The sequence below is a fragment of the Lissotriton vulgaris genome, chromosome 2_2 (genome assembly GCF_964263255.1).
Source record: "Lissotriton vulgaris chromosome 2_2, aLisVul1.2, whole genome shotgun sequence".
In the NCBI taxonomy this organism is placed as follows: domain Eukaryota; kingdom Metazoa; phylum Chordata; class Amphibia; order Caudata; family Salamandridae; genus Lissotriton; species Lissotriton vulgaris.
Window position 1 is genome coordinate 283,050,129 of NC_141688.1, and position 25,586 is coordinate 283,075,714.

General features: G+C 45.9%; 1 protein-coding gene across 1 annotated transcript in view; it reads left to right on the top strand.

The window, feature by feature from the left end:
• TTC17 (tetratricopeptide repeat domain 17) overlaps nt 1-25,586 on the top strand; it is a 575,315-nt gene that overhangs the window by 323,624 nt on the left and 226,105 nt on the right. The window contains exon 13 of the mRNA XM_086959610.1: nt 14,223-14,391. Within this exon, the coding sequence (XP_086815736.1) occupies nt 14,223-14,391 (169 nt within the window). The remainder of the gene's footprint in view (nt 1-14,222; nt 14,392-25,586) is intronic.

A 25,586-nucleotide genomic window follows, 5' to 3' on the forward strand; every position in this document is an offset into this window, starting at 1 on the left:
CTTGAAGAAAAAACAATAATGTATGTGTGTCTACCTCTCTAGTTATTTTTGCCCCTTTAGCTTTTTCCTTATGATCGAATTATTGTATGCTTTTTTTCTCTTCTAATCCAACTTTGCTTTATTCGGATTTTATCCCTTCTTTCATGCCAGATCTCAACCATTCAAATGGTTGACAGTAATTTTTGTGCTGTTGAAAATTTTTCAGTTCTCTTTGCTTTGTGTTTCCCGACTGCACTCCTCTTGCCTTGACTTTTTATTGCCCCCCACCCCGTCCCTCCTTTGGTGCCTCAAAAGTCCTGTAAACGAGGTTGTTAATCCCTTAGCCATTGGGCCTTTAGCCCTCTGTGCTGTGACCTTTTTTGGCTATTTAGTGTAGTTTGTGCTTTACTGCTTCATGACTTTTTTTTCTACATAAGGTATCCATGCTAGATTTGCATCCCCCCCACCCCTCCCAACGTCCAGGGGATTCTAAAGGCTCCCGGGGTTTGTGGATTTCCCTGTAGTGGACTGAGAAATCAGCAGAAATATGGCTACATTTTGTTTTTTGGGGTAAGAATGGGAAACGAGCTACAGAAGAAAGTGTCTAGTTTTTTGTTTGCTGCAAATGACCAACAAAAATCACCATCTTCCCAGCTTTCAGGAACAGTCAGACTTGATTCAGGAAACATAATTTTTTAACACAGTTTTGACATTTTACTGGAAGATAGTACATTTTTCCTATTTTATGTGCTTTCACCCTACTTCCAGTTTGTGTTGGAAACGGGTATGAAACCCATTATGGATCCAAGAAAGCCATACATTTTTGAAAACTAGAGAACATTCTGAATTCAGCAAGGGGTCATAAGTGTAGATCCTTTAAGGTTTTTGCATAAAAAGTAACAGTTGAAATAAAATAACTGTTAAAGTTGAAGTTGAAAAAAGAAACAGCCATTTTGTCTGTTTTCATGTGTAACTTGTTCTTACTATGGCAGATTCTCAAAAGCAATATTCTGTGACGTCCGCTGAACCCTTCCTGGTGTGGTGATGTAGTGTGCTTGTAGTTCTCTAAGAATCAAAGGTACCCAGAGCCTACAGCTGAGCTGCACCTTATAGTGCTTTTTCATTGTGTACAGACTATAGAGCAATTCATATAATACATTATAGATAATGGCGATAGGGTATTAAGTAAAACTCTGTATGGCTTAACTGTATACCAGGTACTGAGTTTAATTAAGAGCAGTGGTTGTTTGAACCTCTCTAACTTTATGGGTACCCATCCTGGCATGTGTTTCGGAAGGCAGTTTGTAAAAAGTCTTCTGTGTTACACACTTGCTGATATTTGAAAGGCACAAACGTAGAGCTATTCAATTGATAATAAGAAATGTACTACTATTCTGTATTTACTTTGAGTCGCTTGATAAAAATGGCATCACACTTGTGTGGCTGGGTTTTGCGCCTGCAACACAAAACGCCCCAAAATGTGACCTAGGAGACGACATATTTCACCCAGCAGAATGCATGTTTTTTTTCAAGGTGGCTAGCTGTGGATTTTTGGCCCCATCTCCGTCAATGCCTAGGTAAACCTACCAAACCATCACATTTTTGAAAACTAGACACCCAGGGGAGTCCAGGGTGGGGTGACTTGCATTGCTCTCACCAGGTTTATTTAACCCAGAATCCCATGCAAACCTCAAACTTTTCCTAAAACACATTTACCTTGCATTTCTGTGAGGAAAAGTCCTGTAATCTGCAGCCAGACACAAATTTCCACCATCCAGCATTTCCCTAAATTTGCTGAGAATAATGATGCTCACTTGTATGGTAGGGCTGAGTGGCTGCGACAGATATGCTCATGCAGATATGTCCTCACATGTAATATAAGGCTGTAAGGCCTGCTGTAGTGGTGACTTACAGATATTGCATGCAGTGTTAGGGGACAGAGCACACAGGGATGTGTGTCATGTCATCTTTTCAGTTTAGTCTGTACCAAAACACGCAGCATGCAATAGCAGTCTTGTATGAGTTTTGTGAGGGGTCCATTAGAGTGGCACAATCGGTGCTGCAGCCCTTGGGAACCCTCTTTAGTATCTCATACCCTAGATACCAGGGATACCATTTGCTAGGGACTTAAATATTGAGTGCTAAAGGTATTGCCAATTGAGGAAACAATTGTGTACTTTTTGGGAAAGCGATCTGGCACTGGCGAGCTGATCGGAAAGAAACACGTAGTGATAGATTACATACCTTAGAATTGCCCCCAGGCATCAGACTGGATCCAGAAAGTTTTTTCATGAGCAGTACCCCTGCGCTTTGGTAGACGTTGTCGTGCAGCCCCGCGTGCATCGTTGGCGCCATTGGCAATGGGAAGACATCGTCGGAGCTACTTAGACACGCCCATGAGCGCGGACGTCAGTCCTTTCTTTTTCCGCACCAACAAGCGCAAATCTGGGAAGAGGAAGTACCCCCAGTCACTTGGATGACTGAGATTTTTGAGGCCTTTTACCTCATCTTTTCGAGTCGATCGACTCCTGGTGTCGTAGGGATGCCTGGTTTAGGAACTGTGGAGACTGCCACCGCATGATGTCGGTGACGGATCCACACTGTGTGTGTCTCTACTGCCTGGGGCGTGACCACGACCCCAAATTGTGCCCGACTGCCCGGCCATGGTGCCGAAGAGTTTACGGGAGCGGTCCCAGAATTAGCTTGAAGTCCAGCAGTCGGCTCCGTGCCTTTTAAGGTCCCATAGGAGGTCGAGGGACCGGTCGCAGAGTCGTCACCATTATTCTTCTGAATCTAAGTCTTCGCACTCTGGGTCAGGTAAATCGAAGCAGAAGAAGCATAGTCGCTCTTCGACTTCCCCTCGCCCGTCGCGGCTGAGGGTGCTGTCTTTCCCAGGCGATTGCGGCCGGGAGAGACGCAGCAAAGTTCACCATACGTTGTGGGCTGGATACCGCTGACTCACTGGGCAGGTCGAGTTCCACGACGGTGGCGCTTTGGCCCAGTTGAGGACAACTGGCTTCTCAGGGGATGTCCAGAACACTCTTTTGGACATGCCCTTTGGTGGCATTCGCCTTTTTTGGTCATAAGGTAGATAGCGCGTTGGAGCGCTTCAAGGACTCACGGGCTACGGTCAAGTCCCTGGGCCTGTCGGCCGCCCGGCCTCCTCCGCCTTTTGCCTTTCGCGGCCACGGAAGGGGCGTCCCACAGCGTTTGCAGAGCCACAGACCACTAAGACGATATACGCCTGCAGGTTGAATACGTTTGTGGCATGGTGCACATCAAAGTCTGTGGATCCCATTTCTGCCCCTCTTTCAAATGTTCTTCTTTTTCTTCTCTCTTTGGCCCAGCAGGGCACTACTCTGGGCACTATCAAAGGCTATCTCTCTGCCATTTCCGCCTTTCTAAGGCTTCCAGATCAGCTTTCCTTTTTTAAGTCCCCTGCTGTAAATAGATTCTTGAAAGGAATCACTCACATGTTTCCTCCTATTCCTTTCATGATGCCTCAGTGGGAATTGAATCTCGTTCTTTCTTTTCTGATGTGAGCTCCCTTTGAGCCACTTCACAATTGCCCTCTTCGTCTTCTCACTCTAAAGACTGCTTTCCTGGTTGCATCACCTCTGCAAGAAGGCTGAGTGAGCTCCAGACTCTCTCTTCTAAGCCATCTTTTTTTTGTCCATCCAGACAAAGTTGTTCTAATACACGTCCTTCTTTTCTGTCAAAGTTTGTTACTGCCATTCACATCGGGCAGACCATCACTTTGCCCACCTTCTTTCCGCATCCCTCAAAAAAGGAAGACAGGCTCCACCGTCTGGACCCAAAGTGTGCGCTCTTTCTATCTGGACCACACACAACAGTTCCGGGTGGATGACCAGCTCTTTGTTGGCTACGTGGGCGCCAAGAAAGGTCGGGCTGCGCACAAGCGGACCATCTCTCGGTGGGTCGTTCTGTGCATAAAGGCTTGTTACTCCTTGGCTAAAAAGAAGCCTCTGTGGGGTTGCGCGCCCACTCTACCAGGGGGACGGCAGCCACTACTGCCTAGGGGCGAGGCGTTCCATTGCATGACATCTGTCAGGCAGCTACGTGGACCTCCGGAGTCCGGAGAGACGGCTTCTTTGGCCATTCTGTTCTACAGGACTTTCTGGTGTGATCTAGGTTCTCGAACCCACCACCGGGGTTGGTATTACTGGGGTATCTATTCTGAGGTAAGGAATCTATCCCTACGTGTTTTTCAGATGCACAAGTTACTTACCTTCGGTAACAATATATCTGTAAGCAACATTAGTGGTGATGGATTCCTTACCGCCTCACCCATCCTCCCCGTTCTGCGTACCGATTTCTAGGGTTAAGGTTATCCCTTTCAGGGCCCTAGTTTCATGACACCAGTGGTCAGTTTCTTGCATGGCTCTGCGTTCTTAGCGAGGAAAGTCATGTACAGAACTGACGTCAGTGCGCGTCTAAGTAGCTCCAACGATGTCATCCCAACGCCAATGACGTACGCAGAGCCGAATGAAAACGCCTACCGATGTGCAGGGGTACCTCTGACGAAAAAACTTTCCGCATCCAGTCTGACGCCTGGGGGTAATTCTAAGGTAAGGAATCTATCACTACTAATGTTTCGTACAGATATATCGTTTCCGAAGGGAAGTAACTTGTGCATTAGCAGGAACCAGGTGCACTTCCAGTAGAAATCACATCATTTAACAGTGGGGGTGACCATGTTAACATGCATTTTCAATGCAATAGGTCTCGCATTACTTAAAGTTTGAGCTAATTACGTTGCATTAATTAGAACGCCAATAACTCAAACTTTTAGTAATGCAACACGTATTGCATTGCAAATACTTGAGAACTGAAGGGGAGGCAGGGAAAAAGAGAGAACAGCAACAGGGAGACCACACAAGGAAGGAGGTGGAGAGGGGTGGGGGTCATGTGAGGGGCAGCCAGCGCACAGCTGTGAGGAATGGTGGGTTGATGGGCATAATTGAGGAGGGGAGCTTGATGTGGGGGGTGGGGATGCGTACACGGCGCTCATGGGTGAGATAGATGAGACCTAAGTGGGAAAGGCAGCAGGCAGGGCAGAAATAGAAAGCAGCTGCCAGGGGAGAGAGGGAGGGGGTGCGACAGACTGGTACAGTTATGACGTGCCCGGAAGGGAAATAGACAGCACTGGAGGTGGTCGAGAGCACCTCCTGCACAAGAGTACACTAGCAGTTTCCCCACAACAAAATAGGTGGCCTGTTTTGACTTTGGTAAGCAAAAAGAAAAATCCACCTGCAAGTCCACTGGTCAGGTAAAATAGTGGGGTTTGTTGAGACCTGAACTGGTGTCAATCTGTGCTCATATTTCAGAGTTAAGGCATTTAATTGAGACTGTAAGTGTATCACTTTTTCGAGTGCATTTTGTTAAGACGGGGAGTAATGGGACTTGAAACATCGCTTTTTTGAGTCCAATATATTGATGTGACTGCACTGCATTACTTGTCTCCTTATAGTTCCTTATACTGAGACCAGAAGTGATATCACTTCAGTACTTTTGAAAACGCCTTCCTTTCGAGAGAGAAAACATTAGTTGTCAATGCTCATTTCATTGGAGTCCAAGGTGTTAAGGCCAGAAGCATTATCACAGCTTTATAGATTCCATTTTATCGAGACGGGAAGTGATGTACCCTCAGCTAGTTGGATTCCATTTTATTGAGACACTTAACACTACAAGGTCCTGCGGGCCTGTATAGCCCACAGTTAACACTGTCACCCTGACCAGGCACGCACAGCTTAGTTAACACCGCACTTCCTGAACAGCATAGTTATCACTGGCGCTCCAGACCTGCACACACGCCATATGTGCAGTGCTATCACAGTCACAACTGGTCTGAAGGATGCATAGATTACTAACACTACCTGTGGCTCATAGGGCTCTCATGTGAAACGCTGCCAGCCCTTACACACTGTACCCGCTGCTAGCACTGACCGCCCAGGGCAGCGAAAAGCCTGTGCGTCTGTCGCCCTACAATCTGTAATACATTCAACAGCCCTGTGCACAGAGGAGCCTGGCACCTTCAGTGCACACAGCTGGTTTACCGGTATCCCCTCAGTTTATGCCCCTCTTGTCCTGGCCATGAAGTATTCGTGCTGCTGCCTAATGTTGTGCCCCGCCCTCTCGGAGCCTGACTGACAGCTTGCACTTTCATCCGCGAGGTCCGTCAGGCTGCCTCTTCGCTCCACACGGAGGTGACATTCACGACCTCCTGACCTCAGGAAATACACAAGTGCATAACTGGCTTCTTTTTCTCTGAAGCCGTTGTGCCAGCAGTGGCCTCAGAATAGATGTCTGCCACTGCGCAACTGGCGCCCTCGACAGGTGGCATCCCGCCAGCAGGGCAGAAGACGAGGCCCCTCTGCGAAGTGGAATGTCTCTCCCCACAAGGAGCCACGCTCTCCATTAGGAGACAGTGATAGAGTTTGAGAAACTGCCAATGAGCCTTTGCCTATGAAAGTAAGTCGGGGGAGAGAGGACGGTCAGGCAAGATCAGTGCCATTTCACGCCCTCCTGTCTCTGCACACATATTCTTTCAGCGGCACCAGCCCAGCTTTATAGTGACACCCATGAGACAGAGTGGGATGTGCATACTGCACAATCTGGTGCCAGGTCTCAGTCTGAACAACAGACTGGATGGGGCCTGAAATAAAGTTGCGCAACACGCTGTATGCTATAAAACCAACAGAATGCACACCTTATCACCCGACAGCTCCCGAATATGAAGTCTACCTCCGAAAGAAAAACAAGCGGCAGGGAAAGCATTCGCTTTCACTTCCAATTGGAAAAAAGAAAAAGCCAGCGAGTGGTGCGCACGAGCCACTTCGAGCCATGGCCTATTGGTGTCTATTACGCGCACCAAGCGCATAGTAGACACCAGTAGGCCATGGGCGGAGCAATGCGCCCGCCTGTGGCCTATTGCGAGCAGTCTTTCATTAACAGACGCACGCAAAGGCCAATAGCTGCCCACAAAAGGAAAAGCACACACACAAGCGTGTGCGATTCCTAGGGCAGCTTCCAAACCCCGTTTTTCACCTACTCAAGGACTCGCGCTGCGCGGGCACTGCTGTGCGGTGCAACGCAGGGCACGAGCCCAAAAAAGGGGAACTTTCCTACACTTGTAATGTTGTTTCCTGTGTAATAAGAATCTAGGCTACATTTAGGGTGTAGATGACAGCGGACTTGTTTCTTAGTGCATTAGTTCACAAATGTCATTTTCCTCAAGGCGTGATTCATGAATGTTGCTATGTTCTTGTTTAAAAACAAAAACTTAATAAGTGCCTCCCAGTGTAGTGTTAAATTCTGATGTACAACAGATGAAAGACTTTCGAATATATAAATAAATATATACAGTTTCTGATGGACACGTCTAGGTGCAGTTCCTCACATTAGAATACTCCCCAGGTGCCAGAACGCATAATTGCCTACTGCCAGAGCAACAGTGAGTGTGCACCCTCGACTTGGAGAAAGATTGGGACCTATGCGAGGCCCGCAATTACTTCTCGTTTTCAGCAACGTACAGCTTTGCCTCTTGGTCCCGAGTCACCTTCAGGTGCATGTGAGCACACTTTGCCACACAAGTTCAAGCTCTCTCCCGAGCCCAAGCACGCACCTTGTGGGGGTCGGTCACCGAGATATGTTTTCTTAAATCGTTGCATGGCTTTAAACCTTATGCCCTAAGAGGGGGCATTGTTCCTTAGCACACTGGATTTGTTTGATTTTCATGAGTTGTCGGAAAGCAGACAAAATTGGGTGTTCAGTGCCACTTCACATCGGAAGGCACAGAATAAAAGAAACTGAAGTCGGTGCAGAGGGATTGTGCTTCAACATGGCTCTGCTCTATAACTTCCGGGCCAGCGTGTAGTGAATGCCTATCCTCACGGCGCCACCTTTAAGTGCAGTAGAGCATTTTTGCCACCTGGGGAGTATTCTAAACTGCGGAATCTGTGGCTAGAGTATCCACCAGAAAGCTTATTATTGAAGGTCTCTATGCATTTTGAAGAGACTTTATCAAATTTTTACTTGAATTGGCAAACTTTGCCATGGTTTAATTCGTGCATGGGCTCTGAGAGCCACACCAGACCCATGACTCTGCACTTTCAGTTAATTTGTTGCCTCACCTACCTCTAAGGGAGATCCAGCCAGGTTCATGACCAAGATAACCGATCTAAGGCATAGGTGACCATCACCGAGAAGGTACTTGTATTTTGCCAGTGTGACTTTGGGAATCTGATGGCGGAGGTGATGGACTACGTTATAGAGCAGAATCAGTGGTTGGGTGAGAGGCTTGCTTGGGGCACTCTGTGGCCTTTATAGGAAACTGTATAATGTAGTGCATTCCCACCTGTGTCAAAGGTGTCATCTCGATATGTCTGCCACAATCAGATTGTTAGGAGTGAGACTTAAACTCTGCTTGACACAGATTGTGCTGAGAGTAAAACCAAACCACTGGTGCCTTTGAACCTTCTACCAGAACATCCACAATGCCAGAGGTTCCTGAAGAATTCAAGTCAAAAAGTTTAGTTTTGCGAGAATTGTGGTCCTCTACTAACACTGGAGTGTCATGGAACCTCTGGAGTTTCAGATTTAGCCATAGCATGTGGCTCAGTGTAGGAAACTGGCTCTGTATATACTACACCAAAATGAGGTATAGTGTGTATAGAGTCCAAGTGACCCCAGAGGTAGGCAGAGGTTAAAGTTACATATAACCTTACTCTCTATTTGTGGTAGTGATCAAGCAGTAAGGCAGTATCAGAGGACAGTGTTAAGCATTTGTTGTACACACTCAGTCAGCAAATGAGTTCACACACTCAAGAGCTGAACTCTAGGCCAATTGTTTTTGTATAACAAATATACTGTTTTATTTTGGAACCAAGCAAGCCTGGCACAGGTAAGCATTAAATACTTTACAGCAATAAGGCGTTGATTGTAGAACAGTTTGAAAATGCAATAGGAATTGTATTTTGTTTGATTTGCAGGTGATGCAGAAAGGTGCAATACTATGCAAATACAGTACATTAAAATGAATAGGCTTTTTAAGTAAATTACAGGTAAGTTACTTTTTACGTTACTTTTCTAACTCAGTGATGGATACCTAGATTCAGCACTGGGACATTTCCTGCAAACAGGTAAGTAAATACGTTTTGGTCATCTGTGCTATTTTTAAGCAATATTTTATATTTCAAAACTCCACACTTTGAATCTTTTTGGAAGAAAATTGTCAATGTTATCCTATGGAGGAAAAACAGGTTATCGGTTCACAGGTAAGTTATTGTCTGTGGGAGTTAAGGTTCTAGGGTAAAACTCGGGGCTCCCCCAGGGTCAGTGATGCACTCTTATTACACCCTCAACAGCACTAGGGCAGCCCGGTGCAGAGTGTTGAGGCACAATGATATCCAATGGGGGTAGGGGGCCTCCTGTTGGTGGCTTCTGGCAAGCAAGCCACTGGGTTGTGGGAGTAAAGCTCCTAGGGTTTAGGTCTGGGCAAATAGGGAAACAAAGTAGCACAAAAGGTGCACCCTCATTGGCACTAGTACAGCTGGGTGCACAGTGCTGTTTCGACATCGGGTGCCCTGTTTTCAATGGAGAACCTCCGGTTTGCAAAAACACTGCAGGCAGGGAGTCAAAGGACTTATGGGTGCGACCACCACTTCGTGAGGTAATTTGGGAAGTTAAGGGTTGATTAGGCACTGTTGGTTTGAGCACACAAGGCTGTGGGGCATTGGGTGCAGGGGTGCCTTTTGAGGACGGATTTTCTTACTAGCCCCTGGTCGCGGTTAGGGGGGCCTTCTGGATTTAGGCTGCAGGCGTCGGCTGGATCCTTGAGGCAGGTCAGGATCGCGGGGTGATGACATTGTTGAGTTTATCCACTCCAGCTCGGCCCGGGTTTGGCGGGTGCAGAGTTGTCTGGATTTGCGGTCTCCGGCTTCTGCCAGAGGTTGCAGTTGAACAAATATAGTGTTCACAGGAGAAGCAGTCTTTGGAAGTGAAGGCAGGCAGGCCTTCTGGGGTTTTTGAGGTTGCTAGCTGCAGGACACACTGGGATTACGCAGGAGCAGGTTTGAGGGGAGACAGGCCTGCCGGGCCAAGTCAGTAGTCATCTTCCTCTTGTTAGCTGGCTGCACGGCTGTACGGTGCTACTTCTTCTTTTCTTCTTGTCATTTCTGGATCTAAGGAAGCAAGGTTCAGGGTGCCCCTAAATACTAGATTTAGGGGCGTTACAAGTAGGTAAAGGGCAGGAACCAATGGGTCCCTTCCTTGGAGTGGGTACACCCCGTATCGTGCCACCCTCCAGTGGGAGGGGGGCAGGAGCCTGTCCCTTGGTTGGTTCCCCCCATCCTTAAGATGGCGGGGACTCAGAGTTCTGCTTCACCTCGCCTCCCCCCACCTGAGGGGTGGAGTTGGCAGAGGTGGGCACTCCTTTTTCCCTCACTTGTTTTTCCTGCCTACTCTCCGGCCCAAAGTGAGGGGTAGCACCAGTGGGGACCAGTTGCTCAAAGCTGCAAATGGTCTGGGGAGGCTCACCAAGGTGGGGCATGCCTTTGAATCCTCCCCTTCGTGAACCCTGCCCATCTGGTAAGCTTACAGCCACATCCAAATTCCAGAAGAGGTGGCACCTAGTCCAAGGATGTGCATTGTTTCAGGCCCCAGAGAGCAGCAAGCTCTCGGTCCAGGGGTCCAGAAACATGTCCTTTGGTGACCGTCTAAGCAGTCGGGTCACTAGAAGTCGGTTAAGTTTCAGGGAGCATCTCTAAGATACCATCTGTTGTGCTTTTCACATTACATCCCACACAGGCATTAGTGTGGGTTTAATGTGCTGAGTAGTTTGATACCAAACTTCTAATTGTTCTTTGTAGCCATTGTGGTGCTGTGCAGTTCGTAATGACAAACTCCCAGCACCATATTCTCTTAATGGCAGCACTGCACTTACAATGCCCAGGAATGGACTTGGGCACTCTAGGGGTACAGGGCTCATGCGCCTGTACCCCCACCACTGGCATAGTGCACCCTGCTAGAGAGATGACTGATCTATGCCAGGGCAGTGGTTTGTGGGTATGGCACACAGGGATGTGTGCCATGTTGACTGTTCATTTTGTTCTGCACCAAGACACGCAGCCTGCAAAGGCAGTGTGTGAGTGTCAGGGTACCGGACCTCTAAGGGTGGTACAATAAGTGCTGCAGCCCTTGGAGGCCTTCTCTGGTCACAGTGTGCTGGGTACCTGTGGTACATTTACCAGGGGCTGACCTGTGGTCAGAGATGCCAATTGGGTTTTGTCTTCAATGCAATTTTAGTGAAGGAACGTAGGCCCTGGGTACCTGATTAGCAGGAGCCCAGGGCACACTCAGCCAAAGAACATCAGCAATTCAGGAAAAAGTGGGGGCATACTATGCAGAAAGAGGGCATTTTCTCACACTCAGCGAATATTGCAAAGCGAATTCACTATTCCGTGGCATTCTGACTCCTAAAGACACTTTAATCACTATATTGTCTCTACTCTGAACCTTAATTTGATGTTCTGACTGCTGATGAAAGCTAGTACTTGCAGCCCAGGAAAGAGCAACTGGCCCCATGGATATTCTTTTGCTGTCTGCCTAGGGAAGGTTTTCCTCTTGTTTGTCGAGGTGCCTTGAAGCCTGGTGGCCGTTACTGCTCATCAGGCTTTCAGAGTGGAGTTATCCATATTCTAAAACCTCTCTTGTTTTTAATGTGCTTCTGAATAACTTGTTTACCTTTAGTAACACTGTAATAACTTACCTTTTTGGAGTCTATCTCATAGCATCACATTGTAGACTGGACACACCTAAAATATATGTATGTCAATGTTTGGAGTGCAATTTTCTGACTAGAAACAGTACTGTGGCTGACTGCTACTTTTCAAGTCTGTCTGTTGTGTAATAGCTTTTTGCCTATCTAATGTAGCAAATTGCTTTGCCTCATTACTTAAATTCGAAGTCATCCTTAAACCCTTTAATAATAGTTTTTTACTGGTCATTTTATGATCATATTTCTTGCACAGCGTTAAACCTTCCTCCCCAAGCAAGTGTAGCATCACAACATCATTCACAATGCTTATTCGTGCAGAACTTACTGGCTTGGTACTTTACCCCATAAAACCTTCAATAAGCAAAATTACTAGATTCTCTCCTATAACTTAAACCATTTTAGGGTTGTCTTTTGGTCTCCCTTACATTGTAAGGGTTTTTGAAACAATAGTAACTTATCCATTTCCTGCTCAACTGTGACATAGTTATCTTTTAACTCAGAGATTTTTAACCTTTTCCCTTTTGTGGACCCCCACTGACTCATTACTTGAATCCGGAGACCCCCACTAAGCCATGATTGAAAGCTGGGGACCCCTCGGCCTAATCGATTTCTATGATTTGAGATTCAAAACATTACAAAAATAAGTATACACCAAACAAATGCTCAAATATTGAATTGTTTTGTTTAATTCACAATCCAATATATGAAAAGTTTTCACATTTTCAATTTTCCATCTTTATTTTTTTATACTTTCTTAATTTGTATTAATTGTAATATTATTTAATTTTGTAAAACACTTGTGGACACCCGAGTAGGCATCGCGGACCCCAGGTTACGAATCACTGTTATAAAAAATTGTTCAAGAGCAGCCCTGTCTGAATATTGAAAAATAATGTCCCATTTTTTTAAACCCACAACTCTCTGTCCATTCACAAGTTGGTTCAGTGGTTTCCTCTTGTTTTTTTTCCCTTAGAATAATCAGGAAAGTTTCTCGTTTCTTTTCCCCTTCTGCTTTAAAAATCATTGTGCTGGCCATGGTACTATCCCGCATTGATTATGGCAACATAATCTATAATGGGGCCCCTGCCTATGCGATCCACCGCCTGCAGCTGGTGCAGAACCAGGCCGCTCGCCTGATTTATGGCCTGCCTAAATACCATCGGGCCACTCCATTGCTTAAAGCACTGCACTGGCTGCCGGTGAAAGAGCGCGCCCTCTTCAAACTTGGCTGCCTTACTTTCCAGGCAAGGTCGGGCACCGCCCCCGAGTTCATATGCTCTGCTATCAAGCCTTATCTTCCAGGCAGAGAGCTTCGCTCCTCTCACATGGCCCTTCTAGCCACTCCCCGGTTTAAAAAACAGAGGGCGGGCGGAGCAAAGTTTGCTGTCCTTGCTCCAGCTTTCTGGAACTCCCTTCCTGTTGCCCTTCGAACATTTCTCTCTTACCCACAGTTCCGGAAGGACCTTAAAACCTTCCTATTTGCGCTAGCCTACACTGCCTAAACCTCTCCCAGCTGCTGACGGCCACTGCATTACACATAGCGCCATGAAACCGCTGGGTAAAAGTGCGCTGAATAAATGTTTTTAAATTCAAATTCAAATTCAATGTCCTAGACTGACTTATGTTGTGATTCTCCTACAGTTCACTTCGGCTTTTGATTGACTGTGGACCACAATGTCTTCCTAAACGAAGTGAACATGTTCTGGAATTGTAGAATGCCAGGCTAATGCAACTGTCCCAAAATCATAAATTGTATAGTCTCATAAAATTTGTGGGCTGACACTCTTAAACGTTGATAACTGTGTTTCACTTCGTAAGAGTTACTTGTAGATCTGAGCATCCCGGCTACATGTTGTTGCTTTGACCAGAGGCAGTTTCTCATAAGCTTTCTATGGTTGTGTAATTTTGAGTAGTGTCCTATTGATTTCAGAGTGATTTTAAAATGCCACTGTGATGTACATTGTAGATTACTTTTTAACACTTGCTGACCACCGCTGTTTGTCTTATATTTGCCATCTTTACCTATTAAATCCCCCACTGTATTTAAATCCTAGCAGGTCTTAGTGAGACTTTTACCCCTTTAAGGTATAAACATTTAATTATTGAGCACCTATTTTACTACATAGAACTATTCATTTTGTTGTGAGTTTGCTATAAAGGATCAACTTGTATGCCTGCTCTCCATTTTGTAATGTTTACATGGTCAGACATCTCATAGTTTTAGATTTTAAACTGATATTATTTGGCTCTTGTGAATTAAGTTTATCATTTAAAATAATCCATTCTAATATATTTGCATTAAACTAAGCATGTCATCAAGAAATCTGTTCTTAGCCCTCTTATTTTCAGGCCTGGCTGTTTTAGGGTTTGTAAAGTAACCAATTGAATATCTGCTTATATGCTCAGCAGCCGGCCTTGTCCAATCGCAGTCATTTGTCATTTCTAGATTACCCTCTTCCATGTCCAAGCCGGTAGTCTCGTTCGGCGAGCTCCATGCTCCAGATTGTTCTTCCATCTCAGATGTTCGTATGAATGGATCTGTGTACCAGCTCATGCGGGAGCTAGAGAGCAGGCTGGAGCTAAAGCCTAAACTCCCAGACCACAGTGCCAAGCAGGTACGTCCATCATGAATGAGTGCCAAATGTATCATTGTTTAGGCAACATCCTATAGCCTCAAAGTGCACAAAGTCTGTGGCGGTGAAACAGCACAGTTTTTCCTTCTGTTTGTTTATTGGTCTGTATCTTAATTCTGATTTGAAATCCCTTGATATTGGAGGGTACATAAACGGGCAAATATTGTATTGAGATTTTTGCTTTTCGCTTATTTTGTTAGTTCATTATGTCTTGCACTTTGTTTGTCTTACTCAACATTAAACTCTGCACTCCTATTTATTTATTTATTTTTGTGTTATATAGAGCGCGAACTAGACCCGTAAGGGTATCAGAGCGCTTTACACGGTATACAGTGTTGAACAAACTAAAGGTTTAAAGTGCAGAAATATACAAAATTAACAAAAAGAATGGTGAGGGGCCGCTGTGCTGAGAACATAGGGAAGAAGGGGATACACGTGTAGGTTATAATCACCGTTATAAGTCAGTAACAACAAAGGTCCCATATATTCTCGGCGTGGAGTATTGGTGATCTGGGAAAAGCTATAGTTTTAGCTTTGTCAGGTACAGTGTGGTGATAAGGGCAGGCCTTATACGAGGAATTTACCCATGAGGAAGGGTTTGGCCTCTTTTTTGAAGCATGCTAGAGAAGGGATTCTTCTGATGGCGGGTGGGAGAGATTTCCAAATTCTTGGTGCTGCTCCTGTGAACGCCCTATTGTAGGTTCTTTTTTTCTGAAAGAAGGCAGGTTGGAGTAAGAGGTTTCTAGCGGACCGGGAGTTCCTGCTTCCTCGAGATACCACTAGTTTCTGTGCCAGATAAGCAGGGGAGTTTGTGTATAGAGCCTTGTGTGTAATGCATGCCAGTTTAAGCTGAATTCTGGCCTCTAGAGGGAGTCAGTTCAGCGCTTTCATGTGTGGGGAGATGTGGTCGAATTTCCTGGTACCTGTGAGTAGTCTGGCAGACACGTTGAGGCACGCTTTTAGAGGTGCTAAGGAGATCTTGGGTAATCCCGTAAGGGTGGAACAACCATATTGCAGTCTAGAGATGACTAGTGCTTGAAATGCCATTTTTAAGAATGAATTTCCTAGAATTAATTGACAAAACACGCCTAGATTTTAACAGTTGACTGTTTGTTTTACTTTGGCATGCAGAATACTGGTTGAAATGGGACTGCTTTGTGTCGTGTTAAAGCAAATGGGGATGGAGTGAATGTAGTCAGAATGAACATCCTCTGCCTGGATTTTGAAAGATATTCTAACCTACCCATTTTGCTGGGGGGGGAGGGGTGTCTGCCTACAGCCTCTTTGTGATGAAGTTTCATATGTATTTCTAGATGTATGAGTTCATTAGACTCTTGAATGGACTGCACAAGATTCTCCTCTCTAATAGTCAGCCTGTGTTTAACATTACGCCAGCTCTCTTTATTTAGGCATATGCCACTAAAAATCTGTAAGTCATGTAAAATGCCGCGGCTTAGGTACTGCTGGGTTTACCTTAAATTCAATCAGCATGCTCGGCACTTGTCAAACTCCATTGGGTACTCCTAAACAAAAGGATAGAATTTAAAGCGTTATGCACTGCTTACAAGATAAATCACACACATGCCTCTTCTCATTTCCCCGTCTACTGTCCCTAGAGAGTTGATACCGAACAACCTCTGTAGGAAGATGACTCTGTATATCCTATACCAAAGTAAGGTATAGCGTGCACAGAGTTCAGTGGATCAACAAACATAGGCAGATGTAAAAGTAAATAATACCGTACTCTCTATTTCTGGTAGTGTGGGCGAGCATTTGGACTTTATCAGAGGGTTTTGTGAAGCATTTATTGTACACACTCAGGCAAGAAATGTCACACACTCAAAGACTCAACTCAGACCAATTTATTTATATAAAAATATTATTTAGTTGTAATTTAGTTCTTGAACCAAGCCAGGCCTGGTGAAGGTAAGTGAAATAATACTTTGCAGGTATAATGCAGTTGAAAACAATTGATATGTAATTAGATGCAAGTGGTTTGTTTACCAGTAAGTCAACAGCCAAAATTACTTTAGTTACTTTTGAGATTACTTTGTGTGTTATATTTGAGATTACTTTTTAAGTTACTTTTTCTACTCATTGTGATAAGCCTAGATATCAAACTGGGACATTTCCTAGGAAAAGGTAAGTAATTCAGTTTTTGTACATTTGCAGTTTATTAATGTTTCAGGATTGCGAGAGAGAGTTTTTAGTATGAATGGATTTCTAGTGTGTTTGATGGTCTAGACCCCTGGTCTCCAACCTTTTCTGTAGTGAGAGCTACTTCTGATCAGCGAAAATTGGAGTGAGCTACTAAAGGCTAAGCAACTCGCAAATTTTCAGAGAGCCCGCTCCACGGCCAGTGTCATTGACTTTAAGGCTGTCACGCACCTCATCATCCACCGCGCTGCATCCCATTACATGTTAACCACACCTTGGTGTTTATTAGTCAAGACATGGAAACGCTTCCCACACAGGTTCACAAACCTAAGAAAACACTTCCACCCTACACATGCCATAGCTTGCTCTCCATCTAGGTAAGTACTTCAGTGACATACATTGGGTTAGTAAGAACTATGAAAATGCTACAACAAAATTCCTCTCTTTTTTTCGTTATCAAATAAACAAAGGGAGAAAAATTATGCTACAAATTAATACATATGATTTTCCTTCATGTCCGGGCCTATGCAGACTATTAAAACAATAAATATCCGGTATTTGGAAAGGTGGCAACCCTAGTTTCTTTATGTGCTTAATTTCTTTTAAAATGGCAATGCATGCAAGCTGGTCATGTTATGCTTCCATAGCAGCAAACTAAGTGGATTAATGTACCTGCTGCAGAAATGTGTATGTGTTAATGCGCCTGCTGCAGAGATAGGCATGCAACCTTAAGGTTGCAGGTTCAAACCCAGTGTAAAAGCTCAGGGGGTTTAGTGCACGTGCTGCAGAGCTACAGATGTAACCCACAGGTTACCAGCTATCGCCACTGTATAATAGTTGAATAGGTTATCTCAGGGCATCTCCCTATCTGCAGATCACAGTTTCCTGAATATACATCGGAGATCAATGCACCTCCTTCACTAATCTGTATTAAGGAGTCCCGAACTAATAGGACAAATACCTGATGAATGTGTGCTATGACTGGAAAGGTAAATGCAGAAAGTATTTATTTGGAAAAGCGGTGAATGAGCCCTCCTGTGAAAGTTTAATCTTGTTTAAGTATCGCAAAATAACGTTAATTAAGCTATAATAATCACATCATTTTAGCATTCAGTACATTGGCAGAGACACCAATGCAAGTTCCATGAGTCACATACAGAATTTGTACTAGGCCTTTAGGTACTATAACTGCCATTTTTCCACCCAGCATCAGGTCAGATGGCGTAACAGGTTAGTGTCCGTGTGTATTACGAAGGTCCCGAAATTCCCCCTTTTCACCCTCTGGGTCACATAAGACCAAAAGCTGTGTACACCCAGGGGACTCTTGGAATAAAGAGATGTGCAACTATTTGTGAAACTCAACACTTGCGAGACACTAAAAAGTAGATGTCGAATACAGAATTTAAAAAGTAACAAAAAAACACACGCACCTGCTGCCAATGACTTGCACTTCCCAACACTTAAAGAATCAAGGCTTACTTTCTTCCTGGGTGACTAACACTAAAGAAAACCATAGAAATGGGAAATACGACTTTCCCCAGAGGCCAAACTGTGCTAAAATACCATATTTAGCTTAAAAGAGCACAAGGTCACATCAATCTCTGAGATTGAACCCTAAATCCAAAAACAGAAACACTGCCAGTAAGCAATAATAAACTATAGGTATAGTAGTTAAATCACCGAACACCCGACCGCTCCAACTAATGAAGTAATAACCCAGAAAATATTGTCAACATATCGCAGGACATAATATATGGAGCACACAGATTCATACAAACGAAGCACAACACTGGAGTGTAAATTATATGCTTATGGTTGAGCATTGATGTTGAGACCTAATTGATAATGCTCAGTATTTACTGTCAACATACTGGGGCTTGCTTACGAATCTGCTTCTGTGCTCCGCTCCACGCAGGATCAAAAGGCAGCTGCTGTGCTTCTCGAAAGGGGAAGTACATCAATAGTGCTTCCGCCACCTGCATTACAGCTATTAGGCAACTCCGTCCTGATTATCTGCGCACATGTCTTGCAGGCTGTAAAGCTGCGGAGCCAGCCTGGAAATGGCAGGGGGCGCGGTTCCTGCTTGTTCCGGAGTACAGGAAGAACGTCATGTTCTTCTGCCCGCCCGCTCCAGCTAAGCTCTGTTTCAGCCAATCTGAGCTGCTGGGTTGGGTGAGGGCGGGCAAGCCCTCACAAAAGGCCGAAAGAGAAGGAAAGGATAATAAATGGATGCCAGAGCTTGGAGAGATACAAAATAAAGAAATGACGGCGCGAGCTACTCCTGGAAGGTCGGCGAGCTACCGGTAGCTCGCGATCGACCGGTTGGAGACCCCTGGTCTAGACTATGCTCGGATGAGAGTTGTTTTAATAGCTTTGTGGGTCATCTTTTCTGACGGGGGAAGGTGTGTTCATTCACTGTTGTATGTTTTTTTGATTATTTGTTTTTTTTGTATATACACACATGTTCATAGGTACTGTTCTTGGAAACCCCCGATCTAAACACTAACAGAGCTCTTCTTTTCTTATGTTGTACCTTGTATATCAATTAGATTTTTTTGTTTAAATAAAGCATTGTCTTTTTGCATATTATATTTATCTTTGTCAGTATGCATTGAAATTTTCTACTTATTACATGTGCCGTATGACCTTGTTCTCCCCAGTTGAGAAACCCACTTTAGACTATTTAGAGATGCTGTACCCTCATACTTATTCTAGGCTGGTGACACTGAGCTCCTTCCTACCTGTAAGGTTGTTGCTATTTAGTTCATCAAACCAACTCCACACTTGGAAGATTTTTCAAAGAAAAGCACTCCATGCAGTCCTATGGGAGAAAACGGTTTTATCGGAAAGTACTTAGGTTTTGGAATTGGTATTCTGGGGTTAGAACCTGGGTTCCCCCAGGGTTGAGGATGCACTCTCAAAGCACCCTCAGCGGCACTAGGGTGGCCAAGTGCCGAGTGCTGAGGCCCAATGTTATCCAACGGGGGATAGGAGGCCTTCAGTCGTGGCTGCTCATGAGCAGAACCCAAGGTTGTGGGAGCAAAGCTCCTGGTGTTAGGCTCAGAGCAAAGGGGGGTCCGATTTAGCCAACAAGGTGCACCCACAGCGGCACAGGGGCGGCCGGGTACAGGGTGTTGTTTTGGCATATAGTGCCATATTGGCTTCAAATTTGGATTCTCCAGTTGCAAAAAACAACACTGCAGGTTTGGGGACAAAGATCTTCGGGAGGCGACCACCAGTTAGAGCGGTAAGTTGGGATGGCTAGGGATGACTGGACACCGTCGGTTGGGCCACCCAAGGCCATGGGACGTCGGGTGCAGGGGTGTCTTTTGCCGTCTGGTTCCTCTTACCGGCTCCGGTCGCGGTCAGTGGGATCCTCCAGAAAGGGGCTGCAGGTGTTGGTTTGAGGCAGGTCGGGGACCACCAAATCCCAGGTCAAGATTGCCAGAAAGTTCTCCTTGTGGTGTTGGGCCACTTTAACTCGGGCCGTGGGTGCGGGTGCGGAGTGGTGCAGACTGGTGGATTTGGCCTGAGCCAGAGTCTGTGGGTGAGCAAGCCCGGTGCTCACTGGAGACAAAGTCTTATTTGGGAAGGCAGGGCAGGTCCTCCAGGTTCTTGGGGACTGCAGGACACATCAGTATTTCGCTGACGGGCTGGTAGGGCTGTGGCCAAGTCAGTTGACATCTTCCTCTTCTTCAGCACACCTCTTCGGACTTTCTTATTCTTGTTTCTTCTTGTCTGAGGAGGCAAAATTCAGGGCTGCCCCTAAATACTAAATTTAGGGGTATTTTAGGTAGGTACAGGTCAGAACCAATGTGTTCCTTCCTTGGGGTGGGTACACCCACTATCATGCCACCCTCCAGTGGCAGGGGGGCATAAGCCTCACTCTGGTTGGCTGGGTCCCCCGATCTGCAAGAACACGGGGACTATGAGTTGTAATTCACCTCGCCTCCCCACCTGAGGGGTTGGGTTGGCAAAGTTGGGCACACCTCTCCTCCCAACTTGGATTTCCCGTTGATATTCCCACCCAAAGTGGGGGATCAGAAAGGTGGGGGCCAGTTGCTGTGTGCAGCAAATGGCTGGGGTAGCTCAAAAAGGCAGCACGCCTTTGAAGCTTTCCCTTCGTGGACCCAGCCCATCCGAGGGTAGGAGTCTTGACACAATGTGTGTTGTTTCAGTTCCCAGAGAGCCGCAGGCTCTCGACCCAGGGGGTCCAGAAACATGTCAGGTTGTGGCTGCTGGCGAACAGACACTCAGCCAGGACACTAGAGTTAGTTCTTTTTTCAGGGGGCTTCTCTGAGATGGCCTAGAAGTATTTTTTTCATTAAATCCCACACTAGCATCAGTGTGGGTTTAATGAGCTGAGAAGTTTGATACTAAACTTTCAAGTTTTCAGTAATACCATTCTGGTGATGTGGAGTTCGTAATGACAAACTCTCAGAGCATATACTCTTAATGGCAGTACTACACTACCAATATCTAAGAATGGGTTTAGATACTGTAGAGGTACTGGGTCATTCACCAGTACCCTCACCACTGGTATGGCACCCAGCTAGAGGAGTGACTCACCTATGCCAGAACAGTGGGTTGTGGGCATGGCACAGATGGATGTGTGCCATGTCGACTCTTCACTTTGCTCTGCACCAAAACACTCACCCTGCAATGGCAGTGCATCTGTGTAATGGTACAGGGGCTCTACGGGTGGCACAGTAAGTGCTGCAGCCCTTAAAGGTCTTCCCTGGCCACAGTGCCTAAGGTATCTTTTACAAGGGACCGGCATGTGGCCAAAGAGTGCCAATTGGGTTTTGTACAGTTTAGGGAAAGAAAATAGGCCCTGGGTACCTGGTTGGCAGGATCCCAGGGCACATTCTCAGCACATCAACACTATGCAAAAAGTGGGGGGCAACAGTACAAAAAGGGGGACTTTCCAACAACCTCTCCCTTCTTGCCGTCCCTAGAATTAAGAGAGCAGGAGGTGGGGTTCGCTCATTTGCACATTTGATGTCCAGACTCTAGACCTCCCTTTCCATTTCTTCCAAGTAGAGTAGTTCGAGGGGTTGTGGTAGGCAGACAGTCCTGCCACAGGAAAGCCAACCTCCTTGTACTGTTCATTAGCAACACAACCCCGTTAAATAGCTGATTGGAAGTGTTCATTGTGCAGCCATCTGAGCCATCCTAAACCAGCATCAGTATTCCCTGCAAGCTTGCAAAGTCTGGCACTGGCACCATCAACGAGAAAGTACTCTTTCGGGATTGGAGGAGATATTGAACTTTTATAAGCAGCAGGTTGTCTGGTTGGTTGATTCCTTGCTTCCATAATAACTAAAACATTGTGAGATACTGGGCTTTTCTGCCAATACTTAGTTCACTTAGACTTAATGCTAAGGAGTCAGTGCATCAGCGCCCAGAGTAGTGGAACTTTTGTATGCCAGGTAGAAGTTTGCTGATTCTTTGAAAGAGAGCCCGACCTGGAAGGCCCTGGGTGTGGCATCTTAGACTAAGACTGCCCAGGAGTCATTAGGCTTTGCCAGCCTAGCCATCTAGGAACAAAACAACATATGCCAGTCAATAAGCTGCTTCTTTACCTACAATACTTTGAGAAGGGTGACTTTGTTCCATACCTGAACCACTAGTAGAGACGGTTGCCTTATTTTTAACTAGAAAGATCTTCTTAGCTGAGATATGCCTGTTAATGTTCTCCGGCTTCACCTGACCAGTCCACGTTTCTCAGTGCCCTGACTGTTGATTACCCTTCCATGAGAACATTTCAATTATGACCTGTGGTTCTATAGGCATCGGCCACGGCACCCACTCAGAACGGGGAACATCACTTACAACGCATTTATTACAACGCACTACCATTACATCGCAACCATTACAACGCAAACCATTACAACGCATTGCGCTGGGGGGCGCTCTAGGATAGGGAATATATTTAATTTACTATCCAACACCTTCCCTACTATCCACGGGGACTGGAGTTGGAATAGTAAATTAAATAATTCACTATCCAGCGCCTAAAAGCACTATGCGTTGTAGTGGTATGCGATGTAAAAATCGCGTTGTAACAGCAGGCGTTGTAATAGCCTGCGTTGTAGGGACACCAATCCCTCAGAACACCACAGCAGCAACTGGCCCTTTAGCCAGCCACAGTTTCTGCCCCCAACAATGGACTCTCTGAAAGTCACTGAAGACTTTGGTCTTCAGTGACTTGGCCAAGCCTAATTGTCTCTGCCCATGAAACACCTAACTCACCCACCACAAAACACCACTCCAGGGTTCACTGGAGCTACTTACTACAAAATGTTGTTTCTATTAATGGCTTCCGCCTTTGTTTTTTTGATTTATTTATTCATTTTTTAATTTGTAATTTTACAGTTTGATATAGCGCGAACTTGAACCGAATCGGGTATCCGGGTGCTTTACATAGCACCAGTTGCATTACATGAGGATACAGTCATTATTTTTTTTTAGGCACGGACGGGGAGACAAAGTAATTTGCCCAGAATCACTGGATGTACAGCGTCGTTGCCGAGACTCGAACCCAATTCTCCAGATTCGAAGTCAACCGCCCTAGCCGTTAGGCCAACTCCTCTCCTGAATCATGAGATTTGGGCTCGTGAAGAGTTTTTACATTTCTCATATTACCCAACCTTCAGCCACCTCTATTGATTCTGAGGCGAGATGTATCCATTACAGAACTGATGCATTGTATTATTAAGGAGAATAAAACGGCCCCTTCATGAAAGTCCTGAATATCCCTAATTGCACTCCATTGGGGTTGTGGGAATCTTTTTTGACACTACACGGTAAAATCCTGCCTGAGTTCCAGCATCCTGCTTGACTGGTCTGCTGGGTTCACATGTAACTCTTGAGGCATGCTTGAAACGGCAGCGAACAGGATGCTAAGACAGTTACTCTGGTTGCTGAACAATTCTGTTTTTGTCCTACTAGTCCACCTCTGGGTTTATGTTACTGTAGTAGCTAACTTAAACAGGATTTTTGTATTGGGTTTAGGAGGACACTAAGATTACCGTAGTACACTCCCCACATTCCTGAGCCTTCAAAATCCAAATGTAGTTTTGTCAAAAACTGACTCCGTTTTGAAAATGTCCAAAACGGATGTGGCTGGCTCTGGTAACTTTTACCCCATGAGTTGTGGTGTGCCCAGAAGTCCTTTCCACTTTGTGCAGAAAAGTACCCCTTTTTGACATGGTCACTCCCACCGTTTGCCTTGGATTTGATGTAATGTTGATAGGAATGTGCACTGGGTTCCTGCTAACCAGGTCCCCAGTGCCAGATCTTTTTCCCTAGACTACTATTATTTTCCCAATTGGCAGTACCTTTAGCACTCCATGTAAGTTCCTAGTAAATGGTACCCAGGGTACCTAGGGCGATGAGACTAAAGAGGCTCCCTAAGGGCGGCAGCATGTATTGTGCCACTCACAGGGATCCCTCACCAAACTCATGCTGACTGCCACTTCAAGCTGTGTGTCTTGGTGCAGACAAAAGTGAAAACATGACATTGCGCACTGCCCTGTGTGTCTTGCCCATAGACACTGCATGCGGTATAGGTATGTCACCCCTATAGCCGGCCTTACAGCTCTAAGGCAGAGTGCATTATACTACATGGGAGGACATATTTGAATGAGAAAATGTGCCCCTCTGCTAGACCGTTCAATTACAGTCAGTACAAATGACCAGGGAAGCCATTTTAAGTACAAGTGCTGGGCAGTGGTCTAAAACTATTGCCACAGCTCCATGATGGCTTCATTGAAACCAAATATGTTTGGTAGGTAATAAGTTGTATAAATAAACCCACACTGATTCTAGTGATGGATTTATTAATACTTGCACCCGGAGGGCACCTATGATATGCAAATCTGGCTTCCTTCAGCAGTGAGGGGATGCCAAACCCCAGGCCAGGGCCAATTTGGGACCTGGACTGGCGGGAAAATTAGTAGTCTGAGAGACATGTTGGCCCTCAGGCTACTTCCATCCCTTAAGTGGGCTAACCTGATCTGGACACGAATATCAGAAGTTGGCTATGTTGGTGATGACAGAATTAGGAACTCTCGGACAGGGTAATGCCCACTTCCCACAGGAAGTGGTCATATAGTGGGAGTAGCGACCCCAGAGAGAAGTAGCCCATTTGCTACTACTCTACACTCCCCTAAACCCCCTAAATCTTGCATATATGGGAGCCCCGGGCACCAGGAAATTAGATCCTGCTGACTTGAAAGAAAATGGACCCTAAAGAGCTGGAAAAGGAGCAGCTATGGACTTCGCACCAACCCTGCCTGCTGTCATCGACTATTGTGCTAAAGTCGACTCTTCCTAAAGCTGCTGTACCTCCAAAAGCCTGGGAGGACTGCCAGCATTCCTCCAAAGACCCAGTAACTCCTTTGGAATAGCGAAGCTGCTTCCCTGCACACTGCAGGCACCCCAAAAAACCTATGAGGACTCCAAAGCGCCAAAACCTGACAAGGGAAAGCACTACTGCACTCGAGCTGCATAGCCGGAGTCAAAGTGGGCCAACGGTGCCAGCGTGGTCCCCAGACCCTCCAGAAACTATGTCCACTTTGGATTTGCTTACTGTGTATTTCCTGATACCTCTTTTTGCAGGCCTCCTCTACCGCGAGTGTCTCGGGTGACAAAGACCCGATGCCTCGGAACACCTCTGCACCCCGCCACCCTGGCTCATGAAGAAGAGGACCAAAGGTGTCCCCCGTCTCCCTAAGCATCTTGAGACCTGAGCCCCTTTGTGGTTACAGCCCGACTTGCCTCCCAGTCCCTACCTGCAGAGACCTTGTGACCATACCGATTCCCAGTGACTTACACGGGGCACCTGACGGCGCTTTGCACCCTTGCCCCTGTCTGCCCCAGTGTTGCCCAAGGTGACCTTGGTCCGCCTTGGACCTTGCCCCATACCTACTTTAAGTCCAGGAGATTGGTCCCATACGTTGCTGTGAAGTACCTCATTTGTCTTTCCTCCGTTGGATAACATTACAGCTTAAGAA